The sequence below is a fragment of the Mesocricetus auratus genome, unplaced genomic scaffold (assembly GCF_017639785.1).
Source record: "Mesocricetus auratus isolate SY011 unplaced genomic scaffold, BCM_Maur_2.0 Super-Scaffold_100691, whole genome shotgun sequence".
NCBI classification, from domain to species: domain Eukaryota; kingdom Metazoa; phylum Chordata; class Mammalia; order Rodentia; family Cricetidae; genus Mesocricetus; species Mesocricetus auratus.
Genome location: NW_024429267.1, coordinates 15,741,861 through 15,769,433, shown reverse-complemented (window position 1 = coordinate 15,769,433; position 27,573 = coordinate 15,741,861). Strand labels below are relative to the sequence as shown.

Genomic DNA, 27,573 nt, shown 5'->3' with positions numbered 1-27,573 from the left:
ACTTCAAATGGAACTGCTATCTGCTATTCCTACAGTACTTGAATTCTATCGCTCTTTATTTAATGGTCTGTTTTATAAGATAAACTTGAAAGCAAGTTAGAAATAAATGGGGCAGATGAGTGCCTCCTGACCTAGGAAGAGTCTAAAAATCACTCCTCAAATTGGTCTCTTATACCACTAAGCAGCCTATGACCCATGCTGTTCCTTCTACAATACCAAAAATACAATACCAATAAAGAGAAACAAGATAATTTCAGAATAAAGAATACAAAAAATATTAGACTCAAACTCAGTTAGCTCCAGATAAGAAGTTATGAGTTTAAGATAACAGAGGTCATCAAAATTATGAATATGTTTAAAATATAACCAGTAGTATAACTAAATGCAAGATTGCTAAGTAAATGACTATTATTATTGTTATTAATGCACTTATTATGATACATCCTGAATACAAATTTCTCTTATGATCAACTTAATCAAATATCCAAGGCTCCATCCTTTACATCCTTCCTTAATTAAATGCAGAGGTGATAACCCCACAGTTAGCTTAGTCACTGTTCTATGGCTGTGAAGAGACACCATGAACAAGGCAACTTTTATGAAAGGAAAATTTCACTGGGGGTTTTCCTACAGTTCATTATCATCATATTGGGGAGCATGGCCACATGCAGGCAGACATGGAGCTGGACAAGTTACTGAGAGCTATATCCTGATTCTTAGGCACAGAAAGAGCCTGGGTCTTGGCATGGGCTTTTGAAACTTCAAAGCCCACTCTCAGTGACACATTTTCTACAGCAAGGCCATCCCTCCTAATCCTTCTAATCTGTTCAAATATTGCCACTTACATTCTAATGATAGTAATTAACTGAATTTACATTTAGCACTTGTTTAAACAAGGAATTAGTCATTATTTTTAATAAAAACAACACATTTTACCAGGCCTCTTTTAGTAAATAAATATATAATGATATATAAGATAATCTATAATGGTATATTGTAATGCTCTAAGTGCAGGCATGTCAAATAAAGAGCCATTTGAGACATAAATTTCTTGATCATGATTACACTGTAATCACAACCAATTTAGAAATGACTAATTGTTATTTCTCTGAGTATACTAAGTGAAACATTGAAAATTATCATCCTATGTATGCATAAAGTATACAAGTGAAGTCATAAAGAAGATACATTCATACTTTAAAAGAAAAGCTGAAGTAACCACTCTTCTAAATCCTTCATTTTAATGCCAGATTTATGGTTTGACTCTCATCTCAGGTGATGTTTACCCAAAGATGTACCACATCTGCTTCTTCCTGGTGACTTACATGGCTCCTTTGTGTCTTATGGTATTGGCTTATCTGCAAATATTTCGTAAACTCTGGTGCCGGCAGGTATGTAGTATCAAATAATTTGTTTGTGTCTTTTTTAGGATGTACATAAAACAAATAAAAAACTCATTGAACTAATGTAACATGTTCAACATAGGATTGTTTGTTCTAAAGTACTGCAACTCTAGATATAATATCCCATGATTGTTTCACTGCTATTCAGCAAATGTCTAAAATTCTGCCTTAAGAAGTCTACGCTTCTGATAAAAGTCTAAATCTCAATAATTAACTGAGTTATTTTTTTAATCTGGGAGCAACTCTTTAAATTTTTTATTAATGATTTATTTATTGTTATTTTATTTATGCAGTGTTTTGCCTGCATGTATGTCAGCATACTACATGTACTCAGTGCTGTCAGTGAACAGAAGAGGGCACCAAATGCCCTGGAATGAGTTACAGATGATGAAAAGCCTCTATGTAGATGCTGGGAACCAAACTTGGGTCCTCTAGAAGAGCAACTAGTATTTTTAACTGCTGAGCCATATCTCTAGTCCCTGAGAATAAAATTAGTAGTTTTATTTTCATTATAAATAACAGAAATTAATTCCAATTCCTAGACAGTATAAATATAAGTGGTTGTAATATAAATGAAATTTTTGTAACAAATTTAGTATATGTTTTACATCTTCAACTTCTCATTTACAGTAGATTTTTAAATTTTTTTTATTTTTCAGTTTAAATTTAGATAAGAAACAAGGTTGCTTCACAAGTCAGTTCCAGGTCCCTCTCCCTTTCCCTCCCCTCCTCCCGTGCCCGCCCCCAGCCCCCCCCATTATCCCCTCATTTCCCCAGGGAGGGTGAGGCCCTCCATGGGGGTGTCCATAGTCTGTCATTTCATATAGGGCAGGGCCTAGACCCTTCCCCAAGAGTTCAGGGTGAAAGTGCACCTCACATTGTTGGATGGGAGTCCAAAGTCCGTGTATATACTCAGGATGGGTACTGATCTGCTGCCCAAGGCTCAATAGATTACCTAGGCCTCCTCACTGACACTCACATTCAGGGGGTCTTGATCAGTCCCATGCTGGATTCCCAGGGTGATGCCTGGGATTCAAGAGTTAACTTTTGTCAGGTCAGCTGTTTCTGGGGATTAAACCAGCCCAGTCTTAATGCCTTTGGTCATCGGTCCTCCCTCTCTGTTACTGGCTTTCTTGAGTTCAGCTCAGTACTTAACCTAGGGAGTCTGCCTCTTCTTCGATCAGCCACTAAATGAAGTTTCTGTTTCCCAGACTCTCTGGCCATGGGATTTTAGGCTGGCACTCCCCAGATCTATGTCTAAAATCCATATATGAGAGAGTACATGCCATGTTTCTCTTTTTGTGACTGGGTTACCTCACTCAGGATGGTTTCTTCTAGTGTCATCCATTTGCCTGCGAATCTCAGGATTCCATTGTTTTTCTGCTTAATAGTACTCCATTGTTTATCATTTACAGTAGATTTAAAGAATGAAATAACTCGGGGTTGTTATCCTCTGCTCCCCCAACACTCATCCTACTTTCCCCTCTGTACCCAGCATAGTTAAGAAATTTTAATTCTGAGTTAGAGTTACTATGATTTACTAGAAAATGATACCATTCATTCTCTTAGTGATTCATGTGTCATGTGTTAATATTGTCTGCCTACTTGGCTTAAACTAAATCAGTTCATGTGACCAGTAAATTCAGTATTCAAAGGGGATACAATCAAATGCACCAAAAGAGCCACACACCTAGAGAAAACATATTTCTCCCAACCTCCACTCCTACTTATCACCATCAACTTTCTGCCTCTCAGATAGGAGTAGAAGATCCTGAGCTCCTCCCACCTGCATAATGGAGTGTCGACTGGCTTGATCTTGTTCATGTCTTACAGAGGCAACCATAGCTGCTGTTAATTAGTCCATGAATATAGTGGTCCTATCATTTCCAGAAGATGTAACGTGGCTCCAGTTTTTCACAACCTCTGGCTCTTTCAAATCTCTCCATTCCAGTTCCTCTTCCACACGTCTCTGAATTGTTAGGGTAGAGAGTGTGACAGATAAGTACCGTTCTGACTGAGTACTTCACAGGTGTCTATTAGGCACTTTGACTCGTTGCAACTTTCTGAATTAACTGCCACCCACAGCAACAAAGAAACTTCTCTGATAAGGTGGAAGGCCTATTCTGTCTATGGTGTAGGGACAGGAATATTTGATTCAAGGCCATATTCCATAAGAGTTTCCTCTCACAGAAATACCTTGCCAAATATCCAGGGCTGTGGAGCTCATAAACACCAGGGATGAATCAATCACTATTATTTTTTCTAAAAGTTTCCCCTAAATTTTAACCAGAAAGTGGTTGATTATCTACATTATCTTTGTGCCATTATTGCACCCATGAGTGTATCTTACAATACCTGTCTTAATTGTAGCCCAAAGGTCATAGTTGAGTAAGACTGCTGATGACTCATCTCCCCCAGTACCTGCATAGCATCTTCTGATACTATGAAAATTAACAGGAAGGAATCTTCCCTGTCAGCACCCCCTTTGTCTCTCCATATCAAAGTGTGTAGTGTCGTCAGCAAGTGTCTTACCCTCAAATTCTGTGGGAAATGAACAACAGCAACAGCCTGCATTGCTTTGGGTAGTTGATGGGACTTTCTTGACCAATAATTTAACTTTTGGCAAGAGGCTTTTTATTTGGCAACTTAAAGCTTCTGGGAGGAGAGTTATTCCCTGAGTAACCCCAAATAAGCTCTTATATGAATATATCTATATGCACATGCAGGTACATACTGTTCTATTTTATAAGCATGCATAGATATATTGAAGCTTGTAAATGCTAAATTTCCAGTCAGCATTTTCAAACATCCTCAGCATTAGTTACCTTGTATTTCTAAGATGTCTTATCTGGTCTTTTGGATGAGTTTTTCATTTGTGTTTTATCCAATTCTTGGTATTCAAACCACCTTTTCAAGGCCATATTTCACTGATTGGAACCAAGCAGCTTTTACAATTTTGAGTCCTGTATGATGTACAACTCAGAATTTTTTTCTTTTATGTTCACAACGAAAGTTTCTCTTTTAATAATTATTTTCATTATGCTTACACATATACTAATAAATTTTATTTATGTTTGCATACTTTTATTTATAACTCCTGTGATATTTTTACATCCAGTAGCAAAGTCAAGTCATGTTCTGTTCTCCAGATCTTTAATTAAAACAAAGAGAACAAGATAAAATAGATGAGAAGTGATTTGTGTCATGCCCAGCAACTATTTTCTCAGACTTTTCAAAAGCCCATCGTATGTTTTCTAGAATGTTTTGTTATTGCAAAATGCCTCTTCCTCATTTGTGTTATGGTATCTGCTTTTACTAGTCTTCTCGACTATCAATGAAGCATGCTGTTCTAAGCAACAGCTCTGTCTTACTTTCAATTCCTCTCAGCGCAGGGGCAATGAGTCAGCTTCTGTCCCACCAGTCTATGCAAGTGGGGTTTTCTGGGACATGGCATTCTGGGTATTACAGGAAAGGCCCAGATGTTGGAAAACTATCAACTGCCTCTTGAAATTTCTCTTGTGAACCTACATCAGGTAATCTTTTATTGGCCCAATCAGATACTTAAGTATTCTCTGACAAAAGGCACAAGTCACAGGGCCGTCGTCTCAGGAGTTGAGGGCTGATGATATGGACTATCACAGCATGAAAATGTAAAAAAAAAGAAAAAAAAGAAAAAATGCAGTCTAGGGCAAGAATGCCTGAGTTTGACCTTTGAGCATGTGACTGAGTAGTTACACAGTTTGTCGATGGCCACTGTAGTTTTCATAATCTTAAATTTTGTTTATTTTATTCAGTCATATGTGTTTGTCTAGGGATCATGTGTGTACAGTGCCTGTGGACCAAGGAGTTACTAGGATAGGAGTGACAGAGAATTGCCAACTGTCACATGTGTGCTCTGGGAGAGTAACCAGTGTTCTCAGCCACCGCGTCACTTCCATCACGTTTAAAGCAGGGTTGCACAGCTCATAACTTCATACATATTAGGAGGAATAAGTACCTAAATCATTGGAATAAGTACCCAGATATCACATATAGTACCTAAACAGTCTATGCTGTTAGCTAGACATTCAACTAAGTCTGATTACATTTCTAAATTAGCAGGTGTTGAATTGTTGTCTGTGACCTTTATCATTTGTCTTCGTTTGTTTTTGTTGTTGTTTTTCATGCTAGAGGATCAAACTCAGGGCCTGACCATGTTTTGAGTGACATCTTTGCCACTGAGTGGCATATCTTGTGACTGAGTAACACTGCTAAAAATGAACTTAGTTCATGGAATTTTAGAACAGGCTTGTAATGATTCTTCTGTTCCCTAGGTCATTAATTGATGATAGTACATAGTAGCCTGAAACTTTGTATTCTTCTAATCATCACATGCCCGGATGAGTGCAATAGAAAAAAATGAGTGAGAATTTTCAAAAGTAAGGACCTATAGCAATCTCTTGTTCATCCATTCAGAGGAATGTTTTTATAAAAAAAATAGAATATGGCTGTTTTCAAAGAAAAATATTAATGTACAGAACAGCTATACAGATGTTATAAGTATAGACTGAGATACTGAAGAGCATATTAGATATCAAGATCATCATGTAGTTTTTCAAATATTGGCATAAAATTAATGTACCTTTAAAACTAGTTAGGAGTAACATGCAATTTGCCTTGTTTCCATTGTGTCTACAACTGTTATCTGTTGCCTTGCACAAAGAAGGGACTTGAAAAATGTTCTCTAATGTGTAAATGACTCTTGAACTGTAAACATTCTGCTTATTTATTATTTAAGCTTATATTTCTCAATTTCCAAATCTTTGAAATAAATTCAAATTGTATTACAGGCTTAGAATTAATCTACATTTTTTGATGAAATGTCTCACTTAGTGCAATCCACATGATTTAAAAGATTTGCAGTAAAATGCCTGAGCTGTGAAACTAAAACATTTAAAAAGCAGATTGGAATGGAAATTGGCAAGTTGAGCTGAGCCCACTTTACAGCTGTAATAAAGTAAATTGACCCCAGATGGATAATTAAATAGAACTCTGCTTGAGCAACTCTTGGCTTCTAACTGTTACTGCCTCTAAGCAGAGTTATCAGGCGTGGCATTTGCTTTCGGCCACACCAGGAGAGCCATCAAGAGAAGGGCCTGTCTATTTGCTTAAAGTTACAAAGATGCATGGATTCTAGTTTGTACTTTTGAATGAGCAGGTGTAAAATTATTAGTGAGCAAATTGTGTGTCCTTTTCTGACTTTGTGGAGAGCTTTAGTTTTCATTAAAAGAAGTCGCTATTGTCTTGCTCAAATCGCTAACTGCAGATTGGTCTCTCAAGATCCTCACATTCAGAAACTTCGTAAAGCTTGACTTGCTTGGCTTCTTACGCATACTTCAGTGCTTAGTACAGTTCTGAGCCTTCTCAGAATTAACAATGGATCGTAGTTCTTATGTAAACTTCTGTTAATGCATTCCACAGATATTGCTAAGCACTTCTATGCCTATGTGAGATAGTAGAGAGGAACAACAATATACTCATAAGTCAAGATGGGATTTTAACTTTTGAAAGACTGAAAGACCTTCCATTTTATGAGTGTGTCCATGATCCTATCTACTTTTTATTCACCAGCATTTTTAGAAAAACCATAATTCATGTAGTGACATTGAGTGAGACTAATCCGTCCAGTGTGAGAAAATGGACAGAAGGTCGTAGAAGATGAGGAGATGCAGGAAGACAGTGCCCAAGCTCAACAATGAAATAAAAAAGCACAAACAAATGTAACTCATTAGGTGTATTTGAAAACTGCTATGAAGATATTTTATTCGGAATTTGTTAGTTTATATCCAGACTGAAATACAATTGTGAAAAAATAAAACTTAAAATTCATCTTACAATGCATAAGCACATAACTTATAAGATGAAGGAAGTCACATTTTCATTTTTTTTTTTGTTGATGATGATGGACATCCAGGTTGGTTCCGTTCCCTTATTATTGTGAATAATGCAACAACAAATACAGACAGACAATTATCCATTTCTATGGTTGAATATGGAATTCTTTGCTGTCTCTGTGTCACACGGCAGTTAGAATTGGGCAATTTAGGAAACCTTGATACTGATTTCCATAGTGGCTATACTAGTTTACATTCTCACCAGCAGGGGATAAGGGCACTTCTTTCCCCACAGCCTCACCAACATTCGTCATTTGTTTTCTTGATGGTGGTTGTTCTAGCTTGAGTTTTTTGTCAACACAGATAGAGTCATTTTGGAAGAAGGGAACTCAACTGAGAAAATGTCCCCACTAGATTGGCATGTCGGTGTTAGCAAAGCCGTGGTGCATTTTCTTGATTGATGACTGATGCGAGAGGGCCCTGTTCACAATGGGTGGTGCCACGTCGCTGGAGGTCCTAGGTGCTGTAAGAAACTGAGTAATCTTCATGGACCAAGCCAATCAGCCCTCCCCCAGAGCCTCTAATTCAGTTCTCGCCCAACCATGCCTTGAGTTCTGGACCTAACTTCTCTTCATGATGGACTGTGATTCCATGGGCACTCACCTCACCAAGTTGTTTTGGATCATAGCATTTCATCACAGCAATAGAAAACTAAGACAGTAATAATTCTAATGGGGTGATATTGATTTTAAAAGTGGTTTTAATTTGCATTTCTCTGATAGCTGAGGATGTTAAACAGTCTTGAAAACATTTATGGGCCATTTGTGTTTCTTCCTTTGAGAACTAGCTACTCATTTCATTACCCTATTTATCAACTGGCTATGGTTTGGATATTTAATTTTTATTGTGCTTTATTTATTCTAAATATCAAGCTCCCTATATAAGGTATGGCTGACAAAGATTTTGTCATAATCTGTGGGATATCTTTTTGTTCTGCTAATGATTTACCTTGCTGTATAGAAACTTTTAAATTTCATAACGTCTCCTTCTTGATTCTTGGACTATGCCCTGTGTCATTAGAATTCTATTCAGAAATTTCTTATTTATACCATTGGCAATACTAAAAACAAGTGTATTCCCTATGTTTTACTCTAGATGTTTCAGATATAAATTAAGGTCTTTGTGTGGGAAAAATAGCTCAGCTGTCAAAAGCATAACATAGTCATGCAGAAGACCTACATTCATGTCTCAGCACCTATGTTAGGCAGCTCACAACTGTCTGTAGTTCCAACTCCATAGAGATCCAACACCTTTGGCCTCTGTGGGCATGTGCACTCACACACACCCACATATCCACACACAGACACACTCACACAGTTAAAATAAAATTTATATCTGAAATTAGTGTTCTTGAACATTTTAATTGACTTTTGTATAAGGCTAAAGATGTGGATCCAAGTTCATTCTTCTGTATGTTATATACTCAGTTGTGTCACTGACATTTCTGGAATTGGCTGTCCTTTTCCAATGAATGTTCTTGACACCTTTTTCAAATTTAGGTACCCACTGCAGTATACTTATTTCTGGGTTCTTTATCCTACTTATTGCTCATTTGTGTGCCAATACCATGGTGTCGTTTTTGCTATGGTTTTATAGCATGATCTGATGTCAGGCCCTGAGATACCTCACACAGTGTTCTTTCTATTTAGGGTTGATTTGTCTATTCATGGTCAGTTGTGTTTATATGTGATTATGACTTTTTGGATTATCTTAGAGTATCATTGGAATTTTGATGGGGATAATGGTGAATATGCAGATTACTTTTATTCATATGGTCTTTTCATAAAATTAACTCTGTCAACCCAAAATCATGAACGACCTCTCTCCTATCTGGCAGCTTATTTAATTTCCTTTTCAGTATCCATCATTTACATAGTGTTTTGAACTAGTAATTATTGTTCACAATTTTTATAGTAGGTTTTCTTATCAAAGATGGTTTACACAGCTCATGTACAGTGTGATGAACTGTCCCAACCTGCAGGACACTAAACATGGGTCTGATGGACACCTAGGAAAAAGATGGAGGGCAGGGCATACAAGGACAGACGCCAAGACAAGAGTCTGATCAAGGCGACAACTTTATTCATCCCAAAGGGATTTATATAGGAGAAGGGAGGAGGGGAAGGAATGGGGGATGTGCTGTAGCTGCCATGAACCTGGCGGAGCGCAAGGTCAGTGGGATGGGTAGGTGTTAAGAGAAGCTTTTTCTTTTGCTAGCCGCTTTGGTTTATCCCCCCGCCAGTCACCTGGGCTCTGCCGCGCCAGCCTGGTTCTAGATCCGCATCAGTCCCAAATAAACACACAGGAGGCTATATTCATTATGAAGCTGCTGGCCTTGTTTGTCTCTTACTGGCTAGCTCTGCTTTAAGTAATTACCCCATAATTGTTAATCTAAGTATGTCACTTACCGGAGAATAGTTCCAGGCTTCCTACCCCCAATGGCGTTACATGTTGACTCTCTTGTCTTTCTCCTTCCCAGAATCCTCCTGGACTCCTAGCCCCACCTATCTAGATTCCTATTGGCCAGCAGTAATTTATTGACATATACACAGGACTTCCCCAACATCTCCTCTTTTCTGTTTAAACAAAAAGAAAGGTCTTAACTTTAACATAGTCAAATTGTATATGACAGAACAGTTATCAAGTAAGAACACAGTTACAACATTTTGTCTATTAACATTTAGCAAGATCTAAAGAAAATATCATCCATCCCATCCTTGTGAGTCCAAAGTCCTATATGTAGCTTATCTTTTATCATAACTAAGGAAAACTATAATTATAACTATCTGTCTTCAACTCCATCAAAGACCACAGAAGGATAATATAAAAACACTAGGATTGACAGAGACATCTTACTGCCTGGACAGTCACCCGAAGTTCCTCTGTAACGTTGGGGCATCCATCTTCAGCCCATAGGCCACAATGTGTCTGGAACACTTCTCAGCAAAGCAGGAAATTTCAAACTGTCCATCTGCGTTGGCAGTCTGTCAGTCATTTTTTCTTTGTCCTGCAGAAAGTCTCCTAGACTCTTCATCAAGCAGGAACCCTGTAAGACTGAGTTCAGTAGTCACTTTCCTGTGGGTCCTGCATGTCCAGATGATACAACAACAGTCAGTCTAGGCAAGAGCAGTTTCTTGCCCAAATGGCTAATCTTGCCATGTTGAAAGCAAACTTTATAACGAGTTTCTTCGATGCCCATTTTCCTCTCATAATTGGTGCTGCCAGGAGCAGACATTTCTCATTGTCAAGAAAAACCCTAAACCATTTTTAAATGCCATGTTCTGAAGGTCTTTGAGAGGTTTGAAGACTGTCCATCTCAAATATATTTTTGTATATCTAGAAACCTAACTTATGTAACTAGAAATTCTATTATAAGTAACTATCTATAGTCTGTATTCAATTATGCATTACGTTGTAAAAGATCAGTATAAGCACAATACTTAATCAAGAGGAGAAATATAAGCATCACAAAATTGACCTTGATTTTGTCTCAATAAATGAAAAACAATACCCATACCATAATTCCCTTTTTTGCCATTAAAAAAGATTGGCTGTGATCATTAGCCAATTATAAACAATCCCATTTAAATGAAAACAAAGATTTATAAACAAGATGGGAATTGTGATGTCGCTCATTCCAAACTGCTTCCTGCTGGAAGGGGGCGCTGTTCATACCATGGGGATCATGACAAAACTCAGAAACCTGTATAAGTCCATATTTTCGGGGTCTGTAAGACTGCATCATCTTCGCTGTTTTGATTGTTGGAACACCTGGTCCACTGCTTCCGGGGGTCTTGGTTCGTCAAACCACAAAAGCCTGGAAGGAATCCTTAGCTTTTCATTTTCTGTAGAAACATAAATAAAAACTCCTTTTCCAAGTAACATATCCTTACACTTAAATTTTGAAGTCAAGGCATTTTTAAAAGATAGAAGTTGGATTAATTCAGCAGCATTTATAATCAAGTGTACTTTATCAGCAGTTCCTTCCTGAGCAAGCAAAAAACTGAAAAACACAATAGCGTACAGTATCCAGACTCTCTGTGTATTTTCCATCTTTACGTGGCTTATTTATTTATCTATTATTACTTTATTTCTTTCACTTTTATTTATTTTTCTCGGAGACAGGGTTTCTCTTTGGAAACCTGCCTGCCTCTGCCTCTGGAGCAATCCACAACGCCGGCTTTTGTATTTATTTACCACTTTGTCGTTTCAGTTTCTCTCTCAATCTCACATATATTTTTAAACACACTGTAAACCTCTAGAAGTTTTTCTTTATCCAAGTCTGACTTTACTGTAAATCTTTATGTTTTTCTGGCCACGTGTCTTATCTGTAAAACCGCGGCTGTTTTAAACTGCTGTTTCAAGATGGCAGGCATAAGCGTGATTGCAGCTTACAGCCTCAGTCCATGCTGACCTCCAGAAAAAGCTGCCACTTCCAGCTGTACGTACACCCCTTTCAATCAGTAACAGAGTCTCTTAAAACAACCTTGCTGTTTTTTTTTTTCTTTTTATGCTGAGTCAGGAAGACTCCGGTAAACGAGCCACGTGAATCTCGGCTTGTCAATAGCAAAACAGAGCACACCTGAGAAAAATGCTGCTACCAATAATCTGTGCTTCTCTCTGTTCTTCTGTTTCTAAAATTCCTTTAAAGCTTTTGTTATTTTGCGTGGAAATTCATGATCCCACTCCTGACACCATTCTGTTAAGTGAAGCTTTTTCTTTTGCTAGCCGCTTTGGTTTATCCCCCACCAGTCGCCTGGGCTCTGCCGCGCCAGCCTGGTTCTAGATCCGCATCAGTCCCAAATAAACACACAGGAGGCTATATTCATTATGAAGCTGCTGGCCTTGTTTGTCTCTTACTGGCTAGCTCTGCTTTAAGTAATTACCCCATAATTGTTAATCTAAGTATGTCACTTACCGGAGAATAGTTCCAGGCTTCCTACCCCCAATGGCGTTACATGTTGACTCTCTTGTCTTTCTCCTTCCCAGAATCCTCCTGGACTCCTAGCCCCACCTATCTAGATTCCTATTGGCCAGCAGTAATTTATTGACATATACACAGGACTTCCCCAACAGGTAGGGCATCCTATGTCCTATGGTAACATAACTACAGACTCTAACTTTATCTTTCACACTCCACCTTCTATTGTTTAAGCCTACGCCCTAGATAAGCCGCAGGTTTGTTTCTAGAATTTGGCAGGTAGCAGAGTGGTCCCAAGTCACGTACTTTCTATGAGGGTCTTTTCTTATGAGTACATGAGGCAGCCATACCTGGTTGATGGCCAGAAGTCCCTGACAATGAACATGTCATACTTGTGGCCTGATTTCCATAGTTAGATATTTTGGATCCCTCAGTGACATATTGGTGAAAGAACTTCCATAGGGACAAACCCTTGGAATTTACCTTTTCTGATCCTTTTATATCATAATTGCTACTTTCATGTAATAAAGCATGCATTCAAAATTTCAAGATTCAATAGCTTAGTCTGCAAATTACTTGTCTTGCAAGCATGAGGACAAGACTTTAATACTCCAAAAGTCATGCAAACAATCTGGATAACGTTAGAACATACTTGCAATCCCAGTGCTTGAGAAGAAGAGCCAGGAAGCTCCCTAAGGTTAACTAGCGGCCCACCTGGCAAGTTCCAGGACAATGAGAGCCCCTGACTAAAGAATAAAATGGGTATCAGTTAAGGAATTCCAGCCCACATTGTCTTCTGACCTGTAGTTCATGTGCATGCACATACACACAAACAAAGCTGGGCACACACACACATCTGAACACATACATGCATATAAACATACACACAAAAGCTGCTTACTCTCTTGTACGTAAAATTTCCAAAGGAAACTTTTTACAATTAAAAAGGAATGTGTTTTGAAGTTCCATACAAATTAAAGATATGATCTGAAATAGTCTACTTAGTATCTTCTCGATCAAAATTTATAAAATGACATTAACAATTTACCTTTAAGGACACATTCAGCATGACTTGGGGTTATGTGCAAATGTTGAGTGTCAGCTGATGTAATGACTCCTAATGAATCTTTTTCTGCTGTCTCCTTGGGCTGCTCGGGTTCTCTGTACTGTTTACAAGTGGAGAATGAGTTAAAGGATTAAGCGTCTTCTGCCTTCAGGTCCCTATCTGAAAGTGGCATTGCCACATTTCTCTTTCTTTTCACTGCAAGGGCCACAACTCTGCCTGCTGTGGCAGATTTTCTTTAATGGAATGTTTTTGTTACTTGAAGAAGTCGCCGGGCAGAATATTATTTCTCTCCTTCCTGGGAACATTCAAAAATAGAATGATCTGTATGGTTTGATTTAGAAACCACTTCAAGATCACTTCACAGGTACTTAGCAGCTTTTGTGATAGAATTCTTCTGGAACTTTTTAAGTCCATTGCCACTTCTACAAAAGTCATTTCTAAAACTACTTTTGAAAGAGAGATTCACAGACTGGAGAGATGCTCAGCAGTTAAGAGCACTGGCTACTCTTGCAGAGGACCTAGGTTCAATTCCCAGCACCCATGTCACATCTCACAACTATCCAGTTAATTCCAAGGAATCCATTATCTTTTTCTGACCTATGCAGGCACCGGGCACACATGCTGTGCACAGATATACAAGAGAGAAAGACACTCATATGCATAAAATAAAAGTTGAATAACTGTTCTAAAGTTTTAAAAAGAGAACCACAGAAGAGGGAGAATTTTTAGCTGTATGTCTCCCAACAGCGGTTTGGTGAAACGCCCCTGCCCAACTGTGAGGGGTTTCTGTTGCAGGGCAGGTTTTCCTTTGCATCGTTGATCTCTTTAGCTGAGAATATGGTCAAGTGGGGTCTCATGTAATGAGACTCCATCTGTGTGGACATCAAAGAAAACTCTATTCTCAAATGAAAAGATTTTCTAACTGACTTTGATCTTGTAGTGTAAACAGTCACGGGTTCCATGCAACCTTCATTCTGAGGGGCCACAGGAACACACTGCTCTGTGCAGAATGCAGCACAAAGATGAAAGTAACAGCTGAATAACTGTAACAAAATCAAGCTGTGGTGGTGTACTTATTGGCACATCTTATCAACAAAGAAAAAGGTGCATGCTGGATTTTAATATTTTGCTAAAGTCTATCAATTTTCATAGGTTACAATTAAAAAATATTATACTTGGCAGAACTTCCTGCTACTATCAACTAACTGAAAAATCAAAGGAGAAGCATATTGTATAACATAATTGCTACAAATTGTGGCTTTTTGGAATATTAGTGTAAGACCTGGAAGGATTCTCAGTGTATGTGTATGCTTTCTGGAAGGACAAATTGCAAAATTAGTTTCAGGCAATTTTGTAAATGCGAACATTAAATCACGAAGAATAGTTTGTTTTCGTTCCCTCTATACATAGATTTATCTTTGTCTAAATCAGAGGCACAAAACCTCATTTTTAGAAAAGCTAAAAGCTGGTTGGGTGCTATATCTCCATACGACAGCAGATGGCAGTATCGATGCATCAAAAATTCATTAGTTTTTTGGGTTTGGGCTCTGTGTGTGTGTGTGTGTATGTGTGTGTGTGTGTGTGTGTGTGTGTGTGTGTGTCTGTCTGTCTGTCTGTCTGTCTGTCTGTGTGTCTGTATGTACGGTCCCGTAAATTGATGAGTACTTAAACTTAGTTGACACCTGAATCTAGAATTTATAATGAAAATTTATAGTCGGAATTTTCTCAGTATTCTCCTCTCCATATTTTACTTCTCTTTTTGAATAAGGGCTTGCATTTTCTGTTGTTCTCCTTAGAGCTTGGCATGCTTTAACACAACAACCACAAAAGCTTGTTTTTAACTTTTTCCCACGCAAACGTCTATTTGTCATTTGACTAGATGAATGCTAAGAACACACAGCCAGGCCAGTGCTCCTGAAAGATGGGAATTCTACACTCCAAACTTCTGTTTCTTAATCTTTACTTCTATGCGGAATTTTGCAAAGTACCAATGAGGGATCCCGTCTCCTTTCAGATTCCAGGAACTTCATCTGTGGTTCAGAGAAAATGGAAGCAGCCTCAGCCGGTTACTCAGCCCCGAGGGTCTGGACAGCCGAGCAAGGCCCGGATTAGCGCTGTGGCTGCTGAGATAAAGCAGATCCGAGCCAGAAGGAAAACAGCCCGGATGCTCATGGTTGTACTTCTGGTCTTTGCAATTTGCTATCTACCAATCAGCATCCTCAATATGCTAAAGAGGTAAAGACCGTGTATTTATGTGAAAATGAAGCAACTTGACATTCAATTAAGAACTCTCTTCTTTCTAAACAGATACTTTATCTGGCCAGCCAACTCAGTGATGTAGTTGTCAAAGCACCTAAGGCAACGTTAGCCCTCTAGAATGCTCAGCAAACACTCTTGCTCGGTCAGTGAAGAGTCTCACTTGAATGGCAGATGAAACAGACGCTTTCCAAACTAACATCTTGAGGTTGACTGCTAAGCCTTAGATGGAGAAAACATCCCAATAAAAATTGTGTTTCAGTAACTAATTCCATAAATAAATAAAAATCAACTACAATTCTGAGTTCTCTTTCATGAGAATAAATGGGTTTTCCAACTTTGTTCTCAAATATATAAACAAACACAATACAATCCTTTCTATTAAAAGATTTGGAGAGAATAAAAAAGAGATAAGAATACTTTGTTTGGGGCAATAAACAAGAAGCAGTGAGACAGATATTTTGTGTTGAACATTAAACCGAGAGAAGAATGTCCGTTTCTTGAAGTCATTGGAATAATTTCAGTATCGATGCGAATATCACATATGTATGTTATGTTAATATAATGTAATATAACATATTATGTTATATATGCTACATATTAATATATAACTATAACATATAGCATATTTTTACAGTTGGCATTAGTGCGAAATTTGTTATACTTTAGACAAAGCAATGAAATTTAACAATTTTTGATGAGTGACGTGAATAGCTAGATTCATTAGGAAATATCAAACCCATGGCACAAGACTGGACCCAACGCGACCCTAATTCTGTTATAACAAATTTGGAACTTAATCTGGAATTGCTCCTGTCCCTTTTCCCAAAGTCGGCGTCAGTATCGTATTCCTCACAGCTGAGGACCTTGGGAGCAGGTAGGTTTGTCTAGAGTCAGACAAGGGTGCTGTAACCATCTACAAAGATTCCGTCTCTTTGGCCAGTCCAATAAGTCCTTTTAGTGGAACTACTGGTGCACATTTGGGCAATGCCATAGCAGGCCAAATGCATTGTCGGATAGAAAACGGTGCAAGGACAGGGTCCTGGCTTCCCATCAACCTGGGGAATAATCTTGGGCTTCTTTATGCATATCCACTTATTGGAATTTGAAAAAAGGGATCCTGATGTGTCAATCATATTGACTGCTGTCTTGGTATCACAATCTACCTGTTGTATGACCCATGTACCGAGTATATTCCACCCTGGTAGTCACAGGGTTTTCCCATCAGGTGAGCCAGGATAACTTTGGCGTCATGTGGGTTTCCAAATCCTCCATCACTGGGCAGGATGAGCATCATTGTTACCAGGAAGAGCAGCATCACCCACATCTTCATTTGTTCCTGGGGGGAAACAGACACAGTTCTCAGGAGTGGAGCATTCCCTGGAGAAGTGATGGTCATTGTCCCCTTGTCGGGCAAATATTTTAGGCCTCTCATTGTTACCCAAATGGGTCTTTTTTCATCTTGAGGGAAGACACATCCAAATCCTCTCCCTGCTGAGAGAAGGGGGTCTGATCCTCTCCTGACCCCTGTCAATGGGTCCCTCCATCTGACCCAAATAGAACTGTGGGTAACCGATGAGGACCAATGTTTTTGAAATGGAGACAGGTATTTATTTTCTTTAGAAAAATTTAAAATATGTAGGGTGAATAATGCCCTTTTTAATTGAACATGTGGGGGTATAGATTCCCCCTTTTGTTTTTGTAATTGAGATTTGAGAACTTGATTATATCTTTCCACAACTACTTGACCCTGAGGATTTTATGGGATGCCTGTGGAGTTTGAGATGTTCCAAGTCTTAAGGACGTCCATAAAGGCCCTACTTACAAAGCATGGGCCATTATCTGTCTTAATCTGATCAGGCAATCCAACGGTGGCAAAGCATTGAAGCATATGGCTAATAGCATGTTTAGCTTTTTCCCCAGCATATGCCAATGCCCAGCAGGCATGGGAAAAGGTATCAACCAAGAGAAAGATATACTTTAACTTTCCAAATGGAGAATAATGAATAACATCAATTTGCCAAAGATTATTAGGACGAAGCCCTCGAGGGTTGTTTCCACTAGTTTGGAGGGGGGTATCTGAAGGAAAGGCTGGCAGGACTTACAAGTTCAGACAGTCTTTTTAAGGTCCTTGACTGGCACAAGTGGATACTTGTGTTTAAGACCCCTCCAGTTAACATGGGCCAGTAGGTGGAAGCGTGTAGCTTCTGTAACAGTATTACATTGAGGCATAGAAGCCAATTTATCAGCCAAATTATTTCTTTCAGAGAGAAATCCTGGTAAATTTTGATGACTCCTGAGATGCTGAAGAAAAACGGGGTTACTTCTTGGTTTGAGTAGGGAGCGGGCTTGAATCACTAGAGGCAGTCTAGGATTGGAGTCCTGCTTAATATGGGTCTCAACTAGGTTGGGTAACAAATTACCAGCATGAAGGCTGTCAGAGACTAAGTTAAACGACTCTTGAATAGTGTCTAATGCAAGAACAACAGCAAACAGTTCCTTAAATTGTGCTGACCCCTCAACTGACTTTATGGGCACTGGTCTTTACCATGTTCTAAGGGAGGGTAAATGACTAAAGAATCCCCCAGGCACCCCCATTAGTAAACACGGTAAGAAAGCCAGGGTTGGGGTGAGGTAAAAATAGTCTGGGGGGCCTCCATTCTAACCTAGAGAAGGAGCTCATCCATTTGTGTGGATCCTAGTGACAATCAACTGTACCCAGAAACCCCTCAAGAGCCGTAGCAATTCTGCTATTGTTTCTCTGAAGTCAGGTGGAATCTGTTGTCTTAAAGGGAGTTACCATAAAATGAGGTTCTGTGCCAAACAGCAGGACAGATTTGTCCCTGCCCTTAACAATGATCAGCAATATGATTGGTTATTGAATAGACTCTGGGGCGCCACCAATCCAGAGGTGAATCCGATGTATGAGCTCACCCTCTTGTGCTAACAAGGCAGTACATAAAGTTTCCCCAGGAAAAACGTAAAGGGTGAGGGGCAAAAGAGGATCATACCTCCTTAAGGTTGCTCTGTCTATTGTCTGTTCAACTTTATTTAAAATCTGTAAGTTATCAGCAGGTAGAATTATCTGTAAGGAGAGATCATGACCTTTTAGGAGGTCAAACAAAGGAGTCAATTTGTAGGAGTCCTCAGTAGTTATGGAAATCCAGAGCCTCAGTCAATTAATTTCCCCCAATGTCTTTTGGAGCTGGGGCAAGGTATAAAAATCCTGAATGTGAAGTTGGGGTTTAACAGCAGAGACAGTATCAAGAGATAACATGGAACCCAAAATCTTGACAGGAGGACTAGTCTGAATCTTTTCAGGAGCCACCTTAAAATCATTGGCCTCTGATGGTACTGAAATACATTTTTTTTAGTTTACCATAATATATGAAAGCATGAAACTCATGTACCTAAGGACTATCAGAATCTTACCCATGGAAAACCAGTTATTGCCTGTGTACAGAGATTCATGACAATTCTCAACAAGGCTGGAAGCATTGGATTGAGGAAATATACATTCATCAGTGCAGAAGTGAAAGTAGGAAGAATTTAGCAGTCAAAAATTGGACTGTTAGTTGAAATACGTACAATGGGTCTGGGGAGATGGTTTAGTAGGTAAAAACAGTGATTAAACTTCCAGAGGACCAGGTTTCAGTTCCCACATGGCTGCTGACCACCATTGGTAGCTCCAGTTAAAGAAGACCCAGCACCCTCTTTTTACCTCTGTAAGTACCAGTCATGCACACATGAAGATACCACCCATACACATAAAATAAACTTTTAAAGAATGGGCATGGCAGAGTAGCAACAAGGTTAGTCAATTACATCTACAAACAAGATGACAGAAGAGAAATTCAGCTTCTATCTTCGTCATGAGAGATTTCCCTTTCCTGATTCCAGTCTTTTCTTCTGAGCTGATTCAACTTTTGATTCGCTGATGGGTACCTGAAACCATTCTTAACAGGAGACTGGGCCTCTCAAAGAGTTCAGGGCTGGGTTATTGCTGTGAATTTTGTTCAGCTTGGCTTCACTTATTTAAAGATCACCCTCGATTTTCTGTTTCTGTTTCTCTTCCTACAGGGTATTTGGAATGTTCACACACACCGAAGACAGAGAGACTGTCTATGCTTGGTTCACATTTTCTCATTGGCTTGTATATGCTAATAGTGCTGCAAACCCAATCATTTATAATTTCCTTAGTGGTAAGTTTTCAGTGTTTTTTCATTAAGTCTCTCCTCAAGGGTGGTGCAGTTCTGAAGTAGATGCAGAAATTAGTTTCTCTTTGAGCTATGACAGGCCCTGAATAGATGGATGGAACTAGAAAAAAAATCATGAGTGAGGTAACCCAGAACCAGAAAGACAAACACAGTATGTACTCACTCATAAGTAGATATTAGAGATAAAGCAAAGGATAACCAACCTACAGACCAAAACCCCAGAAAAGCTAGGTAAAAAGGAGAACCCTAAGAGGGAAACACATGGAGGGCCCCAGGAAGGGAAAATAGTTCAGATCTCCTGGGTGAACTGGGAAGGAAAGTAAAAATGAGGGGGTTGAGGATGGGAACAGGAGGACTTGAGATGACCCAGTTGGGGGAGGGATGGAGAGGGAGGCAAAGAAAGAGATGAGGGACACATTATGGGATTAGGGAGAAACCAGGTGCTATGGAAACTCCCAGGAATCCACAAGGATGACCCTAGCTAAGACTTCTAGCAATAGTGAAGAGGGTGCCTGAACTGACCTTCCCCTTTAATCACATTAGTGACTACCCTAATTGTCATCATAGAACCTATATCCAGTATCTGATGGAAGTAGATGCAGTAATCTGTTAAGAGAAGCTTTTTCTTTTGCTAGCCGCTTTGGTTTATCCCCCGCCAGTTGCCTGGGCTCTGCCGCGCCAGCCTGGTTCTAGATCCGCAATAGTCCCAAATAAACACACAGGAGGCTATATTAATTATGAAGCTGTTGGCCTTGCTTGTCTCTTACTGGCTAGCTCTGCTTTAAGTAATTACCCCATAATTGTTAATCTAAGTATGTCTCTTACCGGAGAGGTTTCCGGGCTCTTACCCGGCGTTACATGTCGACTCTCCTGTGTTTCTCCTCCCAGAATCCTCCTCGACTCCTAGTCCCTCCTATCTAGGTTTTCTATAGGCTCAACAGTACTTTATTGACAAATAACAGGACTTCCCCAACAGTAATCCACAGCCAAGCACTGGGCTAAGCTCTTGGTGCTTAGCCAAAGAGAGGGAGGAGGGATCATATGAGCATGAGGGGTCAAGATGATGATTGGGAAAACTACAGATACAGCTGGCCGAGCTAGTGGAAGCTCATGGACTCTGCACTGACACCTGGGAATCCTGCATGGGACCAAACTAAGCCCTCTGAATGTGGGTGACAGTTATGTGACTTGATCTGTTGAAGGGGTCCCTGGTAGTGGGACCAGGACTTACCCTGGGTACGTGAACGGGCTTTTTCGAGCCCATTCCCTATGGTGGGATACCTTGCTCAGCCTTGATACAGGGGAGGGACTTGGTATACCAGACTTTTTTTGACTCCCCAAAGAAGGCCTTACCCACTCAGAGGAGTGGATGTGGATGATATAAGAGGAGGTTGGGGGGCAGGAGAAGGGTAGTGATAGATGGGCTAGTATGTAAAATGAAAAACAATGTGTTTTGCCAATAAATAAAGAGGGAAGGAAGGAAGCAGGAGAGGAAGGGAGGAAGGGAGGAAGGAAGGAAGGAAGGAGGTGAGGAAGGGAGGGAGGGAGGAAGGAAGGAAGGAAGGAAGGAAGGAAAGAAGGAAGGAAAAAAGGTAAGTAAGTGAATACATACCACCTAGGTCTTCAGGGGGGCATGGCCCAATCTGTTTTCTTGTGACAGTGAACACTCCACTGGAGCTTGGGAACCTTCAAGTGACCATATCAGAACTGTGCTGCTATTATCTACTATTTTTTTCTCAATTACTTGGCTGTTTATTTTCATTTATAACTATATGTTCGTTTTTATAAGAGGGAAATCTATTGTACATTTAATAAATAGTGTGTGTCTTCCAATTTCATATTGACTTTTTGGTTTGCATGATTTGTCTCAGATAGGTAGTGATAGACTCAATGGGAAGATAATTTCAGATGGAAGGACCTATTATAAATCTCAAAAAGTTAAAAAATAAGCAAAGGATTTGGAGTGTTTTTGCCATGAATACGTAATAAATGCTGCATCTGTTTAATCCCATTTAAGCTTTGATAACTGCATACATCTACTGAAATATCACCTGACAATCCAGAAATATAATTTTTTATGATTTTCGTGTATCAAAAAAAGAAAAGGACAACGAATTTTATCTCTTAGAAGTAAGTTTGTCACTTTTAAAATAAGCACTGCACACGGGCTAAGACTCTGACCTTGCACTGAGCAGGTGAAGCCTGTAAGGAAGTGGGAAGGCAAGGGTTAGAAGCAGAAGGCAGAGAGCAAGGCAGAGTCCTGGTGTGAGGTTAAGCAAGTCGGAGCAGGGCATTGTCCGAGGCCCGTGAACAGGTTAGCAAGTCGGAGCAGGCCATTGTCCAAGGCCGGTGAACAGCCACCACACTTGGTCCCACAGTAGCCTAGTGGGTCACTTAGGCACAGAGAGAATAGTTTCCAGCATCGCGCTTCAGTCTAATAAAGGTGATCCTTCCATCTTCTTGGAAACCTAAGATCTCACTAATAGTTTAAGAGGACTTCCTAAGATTTCTCCAGTGGCTTTATTTTCCTATTTCGTCACACATAGATTGTGAAAGGGGGATTTTTCTTAAATACTCCAATGTCTTTTTCCTGTTTTGTTGAACTCCTACCGTTACCAGCATCTTTATAATATAACACATCTTTGTTTATTTACTTAGACACAATGTACATTTCATTGCTTTTGAAGCAATTAGGTGTCTGTGCAAACTTTTCCTAAGGGCCCTTCGGTGTTTTACAGGGTAAAAACTAACATGAAACACAGGGGTTCTGACTTTAAAGAAAGAAAACAAACGCCAAGTGTTACATAGGAAAATAGTTCATCCTTTCTCTATTTCCTTTATTGATGCAAAATGCCCCACCTCCCTGTGCTTTGGCTCAAGGGAACAACTGATTTGTACCCTGCGCACTAGGTGTTGAGCTATGTATGCGTAATTCACTTTCCTTTCATTCTCTCTGGTCTGCCAGGAAAATTTCGAGAGGAATTTAAAGCTGCCTTTTCATGTTGTCTTGGGGTTCATCATCGCCAAGGAGATCGGCTCGCCAGGGGACGCACAAGCACAGAGAGCAGGAAGTCCCTGACCACTCAGATCAGCAACTTTGATAACGTATCAAAACTCTCAGAGCACGTGGTGCTCACCAGCCTAAGCACACTCCCAGCAGCCAATGGGGCAGGACCGCTTCAAAACTGGTAGAACATTTATTGCTATGAGGAGGATACCCCACTCAAACTATTCTTTTATACAAACTCTGTGAACGGATGTTTTAGTATCCTGTTGATCTAAACCTAAAACTACTTGTCTACCCATTTTTTTTCAATCGATCACTCTTTGGAAATAAGCAAATTTGAAATACTTAATGAACCGTTTCCTCAAACATGTTATATGTTTAAACTGCAGCTGAATTTATTTTAAGCTATTTCGTCTTAGTTCTGTGAACTGAAGTTTGTGGCAGTTAAGGGTTTGAACATGTCTAATTCTTTTTATAACCTTTGGCATTTTAATCTCACAACTCAAAATGGTCGCTAAAAATCACCAAAAATTAATCATTTCCTTTTGACTGATAAAAGAAGTAACAATTACTAACTCTCAGTTAACAACAGACATGCTAATTGACAATATTTTTTTAATTCATAAAAAATGATCATTACAATGAGCTTACCTGGGAGACTATTTGTGAATCAAATAGCATGTAATTGGTATATATTATAAATCTCTCTTTCCAAATCACATGAAATACATACTATTAAGCTTAATTTGCCACTAATTTTATTTTTCATTTACTAAATGTTCTCAGGTTTATAACCTTATAATATTTAAGTTTTTGTGCAATATAGAATCAAACTGACTATATTAAAGTAAAAATTTAGCAGCAACTACTAATACATAACCACTTTCATATCTGTGAAGGATTTAAATTAAGAGCTAAAAGTCAGATGATTTTCTTCTTCAAATTAGGGACAATGAATTAGTGAGCCTTGCTGGAGTCAAAATATGACAATGTGGTATGTCAGAGTTAGTGAGGAAAGGACAGGATTTGAGAAGGGCTGTAGTTCAGTTCTGGGATAGGGCTTTATAACCAATCACTTCCCTAATAGGTTCCACTAGTCTATAGTTTAGTTACCATCACTGAAAACAAAAAGCAACAAATAAATGAAACAAGGCTTGTTGTAGTCTAGTGAGGGAGAAAACCTGAGGGGCAAAACAGAATAATCACAAAACTACCAAAGACAGTGGTCCCCACCACAACACTGGCAGTACTGTTACAACCGCCATGCCACCCCATTTAGATATAGTATGCTCTCTGTGTTAGTAATTCTGGCATGCTTGAAGCTTAGAGATGGGAAATTAGGAAAATTGAAGGCTTGATACTAACTCATGCACAAATGGAAAGGATAAAAGGTATTTTGTATAAATGTAAATCATGGGATTGGAACAATTGATTATTTCAAATTTGTTCTCCACAAAATTCTTCTGATGCAAGTATCCACTTCTAAATTAAATTAAAAGTTTAAAATTATACTTAAAAAGTTGTTCTTCAGATCATAGTGAGCTGTGGGCACTCATATCAAAACTGGATATATTTAACATTTAAGAGAGATTTTATTTGAAATAATTATATTGTCGTTTTTTTTTCCTTTTGCCCAACTCTTCATTCTCAGAGAAAAATAATACCGCCAAATTATCCATACTTTCTTTTCCGAAGCTTAGGATTTTGTTACCATGTGCCTTTTAGTACTCTAAGCCAGGACTGCCCTCTTACATGAGGTGTATCACAGTTATATGGCTGAATATTGTGATGTTCTATATCTATGAACATGATACTTTCAATGTCTCCTTTCTCCCCTTTGAGAGCTTTGTCTGCCACATGAAAGGAGAGTTGTAATTTTCTGATTGTGATGACAGTTAGCACTTTAAGATTTGAAGATAACTTCAAACCCTCTTGGTAATAAGCCTTAATAGTCTTGCAGCTCAATGAAGATGATATAATGGTCTTATCTAATATAATTGAACTTCATTAATGCTAAGTTGTTAGATAGTATTAGATCCTAAGATGCCAGTTCTTGTTATATAAACAAAATGAGAGGCCTTGAGAAGGGAAAGTGTGGGAAAAGAGCCATGGAGTCGGGGGTGGATGGAGAAAAGACTTTGTATTGGTATGGTCAATCAAGATTCAGAATTTGTTTATACTACATTAATAATCCTAATGTGGTGTGGTCCCTCGACCATCAACATCTGAAATTCCAAGGAACTAATACTAAACATGTGTTCCAAACTTACTAAACCAAATGCCTTGGGTTAAGTAGCTAGGGATGTGTACGATTACAATTCTACAGGTGATTATGCAGCTCTTTAGCTTTGAGACCTCTGCTCTAAATGGTGTCTCCTAGCATCAACTTATTAGCCCATGTGAAATAAAGTCTTTTACTGCACAGGTATCTACAACAGGGAGTACCATCTTCACTGCTGTCGTCCTGGCTGGAGGTCTGAGAGAAGAGGCTGAGTATCCATGTGGAGTCTCACCCCTGTCACCTCAAAGAGATAATGGTTTACAAAACAGATGCCACTGTGTTCTTAGTGTGAAGTTAAAGAGGATGGATTTTATGGCACTTATGTGCTTCATAAGTGACCTAGATGACTTGAGATTTACTAAAATTTCCCAATTGCCGATTTTATTTACTAACTTTCTGCTTTACGGGAGCAGTTCATTTTGAAGAGTAACTATGACCTGGAAGAAAACTGATGAATTAAACTGGTACATAAATGAAACTCTGGGAAAGGAATCATGAAACATGTATTTATTTCTCAACATTAGGGCCTATGAATCCTGAGTGAGTTGGATTGATATGGTGACCTTCATAGGACAATTGATTAAAAAAAGAGGAGGCCCCAAAACAGCCATGTTATTGGGGTGCTTGACTACTTACCTCATTGTGTGCTAATGACACAAATGAGAAACTTTATGTGTAAAGTTTATTTTGGAGCGGAGTTATGCGGATCATTGGACAATTATCTGCCTTTACTACTGTTGTTTTCCAAACCTTCAATGTGAGATGTTAATGTCATTAGTTTTGTCACAATTAAGGATGGTGTGATAATTTTACCAATATATATTGGAGATTAATGACTTATGAAATTTTATAATATCATAAAAACCTTGATGTTTTGAGTTCATTCATTTGGGGCTAGTTATTATCCCAAGTTTGTGAAGAGAAAAAATGTGACTTCTAAATTTTCCACAATGTGGAATTATTAAGTAGTTATAAACTATTGATAACTTTAGTACAAAAGTGTTAGGCACAGTAATACTCAGTTTCACCACAGTGCACATTGGTTCAGGAAGAATAGTAACTATGCTTATAAGTGACAGCATGAATGTGTCTAGAGACAATACTAATCATAACTGAAATGAGGGCTATTAGCACTTTGATACAATGTAACAATATCAGGTTTGCATTAGCTGTAAATCAAACAAAACTCAAATGCATTTCAAAAGCCATGGCTAGTCCTTACAATTAGAAACATTTCAACGAACGTAATTTCAAGAAACAAAAGCATAAATTCCATTAGATTATTTTCAAATAGTTTTTACACTGCTGGAAGCAAAATAATGGGGTTTGGGAGGGTCATTAGATAAGTAGAAAAATATTAATTTACAACCCATTCTATTACTTCATGCACAGCAGAAAACAAAGAACAGGAACACGCAAAGCACTGTCAGTTCTCCAAGTTCAAAGGGAACGTTTTTCTACAGTTTTCTGCTATTGAAAAGGGGAACAAAAGACTCCCCAACTTGCCACGTATTTCTATTCTTTAAATTTTCTTTACAGGCTTTGGAGTTAGAAAATTTAGGTTTTTCATGAAATGTGTTTCTATTATTGTATCCATGTATGTATCAGCATGTCAGTTGTTTAACAAGTATACATTCAAAGTCCTTTATGCCTGATTGTACTGTGTTTTCATGAATATATTTCTTATCAAAACAATGTGGTTCTATGTCTCCCAGTGTGAAGGTTGAATTATGTAGTTTTAAGTAAAATATTACTGAGAAGTCCATAATCACATCTACATTGTCCTGATGTACTATGTGAAAAATTATGTTGTTGTTCAATACATAAATTGGATATTTGCTCATAATTATTGTCAAATCTTTGCAGTTAAGGATTGAATTAACCCTGGTGCCGTACTTGATGACCAAAATATTTTCCAATAAGTTTATATAACCAGGGATAATGATGATATAAAAGATTTTTAATATTGTTTCTAAGAGGAGGTACTACAATAAAAGTTAATATTAAATACACAAATATTTCATAAAAGTTATATAAAACCACAACACACTTATAGAACTAAAGATTGAAGCCTTTATCTGAGTCAGAATTTACTCTCTTCGTTGCTTAGAATAATGACTCCCTTAATTTTCAAATTACTAGCATAGTCTGCAAACGCATGAGTTAGTTTCCTCTAGATAATTAAGCTTTAAAGCTATACCTCTAGTTGGCTCTTCTTTTACCCAGTTGATTCTCACAACTTCAGAATCTAGTGCAAATGGTTTAAATTCTTAATCCCCACTCCTTTTTGGAACATTTTATTCTAACCTTTATGAAAACATAAAATGATCAAGGTAAACATTCGACTCATAAAGAAGTATGATCGATATATCATTTGGTTTCCCTGGAGGAAGAGATTTATTTTTTAAATGAGGTTACAAAAGAAAGTTGTCAATGGTGAGAATTGTGTGGGGTTAATCCACAGTCACACACTAGACACCAGCCCTGAA

The 27,573-nt window shown here is 38.6% G+C and overlaps 1 protein-coding gene across 1 annotated transcript in view; it reads left to right on the top strand.

Annotated features, from left to right (window-relative positions):
* Positions 1–27,108, top strand: part of Hcrtr2 (hypocretin receptor 2) — a 90,701-nt gene extending 63,593 nt beyond the window's left edge. The window contains exons 4-7 of the mRNA XM_040740248.1: positions 1,276–1,391; positions 15,338–15,558; positions 19,660–19,781; positions 22,762–27,108. Coding sequence (XP_040596182.1) covers positions 1,276–1,391; positions 15,338–15,558; positions 19,660–19,781; positions 22,762–22,988 — 686 coding nt within the window. The 3' untranslated portion in view covers positions 22,989–27,108. The remainder of the gene's footprint in view (positions 1–1,275; positions 1,392–15,337; positions 15,559–19,659; positions 19,782–22,761) is intronic.
* Positions 27,109–27,573: the final 465 nt, after the last annotated feature.